General features: G+C 34.2%; 1 protein-coding gene across 1 annotated transcript in view; it reads right to left on the reverse strand.

Annotated features, from left to right (window-relative positions):
• Positions 1-567: 567 nt before the first annotated feature.
• LOC100965794 (natural killer cells antigen CD94-like) overlaps positions 568-4,578 on the reverse strand; it is a 23,170-nt gene continuing 19,159 nt past the window's right edge. Inside the window, exons 4-7 of the mRNA XM_023508957.1 lie at positions 3,568-3,719; positions 2,256-2,359; positions 1,363-1,479; positions 568-846 (exon numbers count right to left, since the gene is read on the reverse strand). Of these exons, the coding sequence (XP_023364725.1) occupies positions 828-846; positions 1,363-1,479; positions 2,256-2,359; positions 3,568-3,719 (392 nt within the window). The 3' untranslated portion in view covers positions 568-827. The remainder of the gene's footprint in view (positions 847-1,362; positions 1,480-2,255; positions 2,360-3,567; positions 3,720-4,578) is intronic.

Below are 4,578 nucleotides of genomic sequence, written 5' to 3' on the forward strand. Positions count from 1 at the left end.
AAAAAAAGCCAGGCATTGTGGCAGGTATCGGTAGTCCCAGGTACTGGGGAGGCTGAGGCAGGAGAATTACTTAAGCCCAGGAGTTGGAGGTTGCTGTGAGCTGTGATGCCACAGCACTCTACCCAGGGCAACAGCTTGAGGCTCTGTTTCAAAAACAAAAACAAAAACATTATTTTGTAATCACATGGAAAACAAAACTAAAGCATATCAAGTTTCCAGAAAGTGCAGCACAAAATTTGTCTTAGTTGAAGTCGAACATTTGAAAGCTATTATATTCTATCCTGTATGTTTCATTATGTAACTTAAGTGCATTTTTTCCTAAGTCAATCTTCATACAAGAATGTGAAGTCTTCAGTTCATAGTCCTATTTATATTTTGATATATAAAATTTAGAAGGACCTTTCCTCTTCTGGGTCTTTGTATATAAAAAATCAACTTTGTTCTTAATTATTATCACTTAATTGAAATATAAAGCTATAAAGCAAATAGAGATGTCAATATAAATTTCTTAGGATATACATCCTAAGGATATATATGAAGCAGTTACAAAATGGAGTTGGTTTTTGATAGCTCTGAGGGCAGGAAAAATCCCATCCAAGTAACAGGTATTAGAATTCATGGTTGTCCCTATCCCTTCTTTCACATGTTCCAAAATCCCTCAGTGAAATCTAGTGCCTCCGCCCTCTAAAAAAGGAATTTTTCAGTAGTTAGACACAGAACTTTTAGAAACAGAATGAAATCATTGCTGTACATATAAATGACTCTTTTATTGATGCATAAGCATGCAAATGTCTTCTCCTCTGAAGCAAGATGATACAAGAAAATCCTCACCTGGCACTTTCAGCTCTGCATAAAAACATACAGATAGCAATAAAGAACATTAGTGTTATCTTTACTTTGAGAAAAGTGAGGTGAGATTGTAACTTCCCAGTTTAGTATGCCACACTAAGGACTGAAGTGATGTTGATGTATATTATGTTGATATACATTATTATTTGATACATATTCTTCTAATAATTTAAAATTTTTTTAATTTTATTTAAATTTTTGCCAAGAGAATTTATAAGAATGTAAGCAAAATCACATAAATATGCAATAAAACTACACTGAATTTTATGTTAACTATATGCATTATATCAAAATACTCATAAAATTCATTATACTTCATCATTTCAGGTACAGGTATACAAATTTCATCAATTTTAAAACACATGGCTTCAAATGTATGAAAATGGTATGAAAAGACAATATGAAACATTTTACAGAGCTAAGAAATAGATAATTAGTAATAATATGAGGTAAAAGTACCATTCTTAGTAATTCTGGATCCTCAGTTCCCACTCTGCCTCAAGAAACACTTACATGAGCTGTCTTTTACAGATATAACGATTTTTGTTTTCACAAGCCTCATGAGTACCACTGTTCATTGCACAATAAATTATGCATTGTGTTGGATTTGAAGGTATAATTGATGGAAATCTGTAATGCAGAACAAAATATTCACATATGGGAAAAGGAAGTGAGAATGTTCAGGGATGATATTTTCTATTAAAGTATAGAACTTTTAAAAGCACTTAAATGGCATATTAACATGTTGCACAATTTCTTCTTTCAATAATCACAAATTTCATGTTTCCAAGAATACAATATTCCAAAACACTCAGTTATTCCCTTACTAATCCGTATGCACTGAGGCCAGAGATTCTTTTAGTTTTACCGTTGTCATTAATGGTTTTGATGTGTGCATTGCTTTACTTCTGTTTTATTTAAGATGTATTATCTGATCTAGTCTAGGAAAACAATCAGAGCATCAACTCTGACATTGTGTGATGCTGAAAATCCCACATTCATAACTGAAAATGAGATTCAAACATTATAAATATATAGAAAATAAACCCAGAATATTTAACAGAGGAGAAGATGCTGAGAATATTGGACTCCACCAGAATAAAATATAATGGACACACCATTTTCTCTGCCCTGCCCCATGCATGTGAGCACCCGTCTGTACATGCACATGTCTCCAAGTGTTTTACTAAGGCAAGCTAAAGCATAGGTCAAAAGTTCTTTTATGATCACAACCACACTAACTTTCATGTCCTTGAACACAAACTTAGGTGGAGCTTCTCATGCCCTAGGTGGGTTATTTTAGTTTCAGTGCTTCTAGATGCTACTTTCACTAATCACATCTAAGGATTAATTTGCAAAAGTCAAAAAAAAAAAAAGAAAGAAAGAAAGTTCTTGACTAAACTTACGATTCCTGCAAAAAAGGAGAGTCATCCTCCCAAAACCAGGCAGCACGTTCTTTGTTGTAAGAGAGTCCAATCCAGTAAAAGTGTTGATTGGAGTGCATAAAAGCCTGCTTAGAGTCAGAGACAAACAGATTAGCTGATTTGAATATTTTCTGGGTCTAACATCTTTTTAAGGACATCAGTGTTCAGAATAAGATTCAGCTTGTCCATCATAGAAATTACTTCTAACTGCCAATTTAGAAAGTATAGTCAAATGCCTCAAATTGCTCATTTATCAGGCCCATTTATTTATGGGGAAAAAATACCGTAAAATCTTACTTCTTGAAGTAGTAAAAAAGCTTAAAGGCAGATAGTTTTCATGGTAGCTTCCTTCATAGGAGATCCATGATAAAATTTGATCCCACATTAACACTATCACAAAGGATAAATCCCAGGGTTATAACCTACTCAACCTCAACTCAGCACAGACACTGAATGAAACTGGAGACATTTTTCACTTTTTCCTAAGAAGTGGGTAATTTGGGGCAGCACCTGTAGTTCAGTGAGTAGGGTTCCAGCCCCATATACCAAGGGTAGAGAGTTTGAACCCAGCTCCAGCCAAACTGAAACAAAAAAAATAGCCACGCATTGTGGTGGGTGTCTATAGTCCCAGCTACTTGGGAGGCTGAGGCAAGAGAATCTAAGCCTAGCAGTTGGAGGTTGCCATGAGCTATGACATCACAGCACTCTACTGAGGGGGATAAAGTGAGACTCTGTCTCTAAAAAAAAAGAAGTGGGTAATTTTTATGATTATACTTTCCATTCTTGTTTCATATTATATCCAAGAAAAATGCCAAAAGCTATATAGTCACAAAGGAAATTATAAATTCCATTAAAAGAACTAAAAATTGCAAAGTCCAAAATAATGACCTGTTATTTCCCATTTGAATTTTCCCTGAAATGTTTCTCGCACTTTATCTGTCACCTAGCTTAATTTTTATCTCTAAGATGTAAATCTTTGAGGAATTTTATGCAGGTTTTACAATGATTGTTTTAAGGTACATGGAATTGATAGGTCATTAGTTCTACTTACTACAGAGAGTCCCTGAGCTACTAACATCCCACTGAAATGCAGCTCGCTTACAAGTGGGGATAATAAGTACCTGTTCCAACTTGCAATGGATTCGACTAAGAACAAACCTACAGAACCTATCTTGTTTACAACCTGGAGACCACCTGTAATCTGATTAAAGTCTTGAGTCAAAGTGTTTAGCTTATTTAGATACTTTGATTTCCAGAGCAAAGAAAATATAGGAGGCTAGAATCAAGTACGTGCCAGTTCATCTTCGTTTTCAAGCGGAAGCAAACTGGAATTGTGAGAAACACAGAATTTCCTACTTTCTTTCCAAGTTTTCGCTTCAGTTGAAATGAAGTAACAGTTGCATTTGTACCCAACCCACTTCTCTGGGCAATACCAGCAGTCAGAGGCTAAGAGAAAAAAATAAAACATCACAAACAACATGGGATATTTCAATTTTTTATCAATATTGAATTATTTAAAATAATTATCTGTTTATTCATTTTATTCTACAAATATTCTTTGAGAATCTACTGTATATACCACTGTTCAGGAACTATTAATACAAACAGATTATATATGATAGTTTCTCCTCATGAAGATTATGTTTCAAGGATAGATTCAGAATTATATAATTTCCAATTTTTGTTAACTATATGTGATGGTAATTTAGGTGAGTTTACAAAAGAAATTTAGTATGTTAAAACAGCACATGATAGCATATACAATGGGGGCATTAGAAGAACATTTTCTGAAAGAAGTGACCCAAAGCTGAGCACTGTGAGTTAAACAAATGAAGGAAAGATATAAAGGAGGAAAATATTTTAGAATAGTTCCTGGGTCAGAAGAGAATATTCTACAATGGAAGAATTCTGATACATATTTGGACACTTTACCATTAAAAAAAGATAAGCAAATTAATCAGCTTAAGGTCGGATTAGACAGTTTATCAGTGATGTCTTCATCACTACTGGTCCACAGTAATGCTAGTCATGACACATGGCAGTCACTCAAATCTTTGCCTTGTAAGCGGTGGTGAAAGTGTTGAGATAAGACAAAAAATATAAATGAAGTCCTATAGGATCAAACAAGATGGTGAGAAAACATGGGAAGAATTTGGAGAAAAATATACTTAAAAAATTGGACTTTGAGTTGCATTCACTGAGTCAGGAAGGCTTAGAATTGCAGAAATCTGTGCACTGTTTCCTGAGTCATGAAAGAAGCAAAAGAAAGGTAAAGAGACATGAAAGTAGAGGTTATACAGACAGG

The sequence above is a fragment of the Otolemur garnettii genome, unplaced genomic scaffold (genome assembly GCF_000181295.1).
Source record: "Otolemur garnettii isolate 467f Iridium unplaced genomic scaffold, OtoGar3 scaffold00299, whole genome shotgun sequence".
In the NCBI taxonomy this organism is placed as follows: domain Eukaryota; kingdom Metazoa; phylum Chordata; class Mammalia; order Primates; family Galagidae; genus Otolemur; species Otolemur garnettii.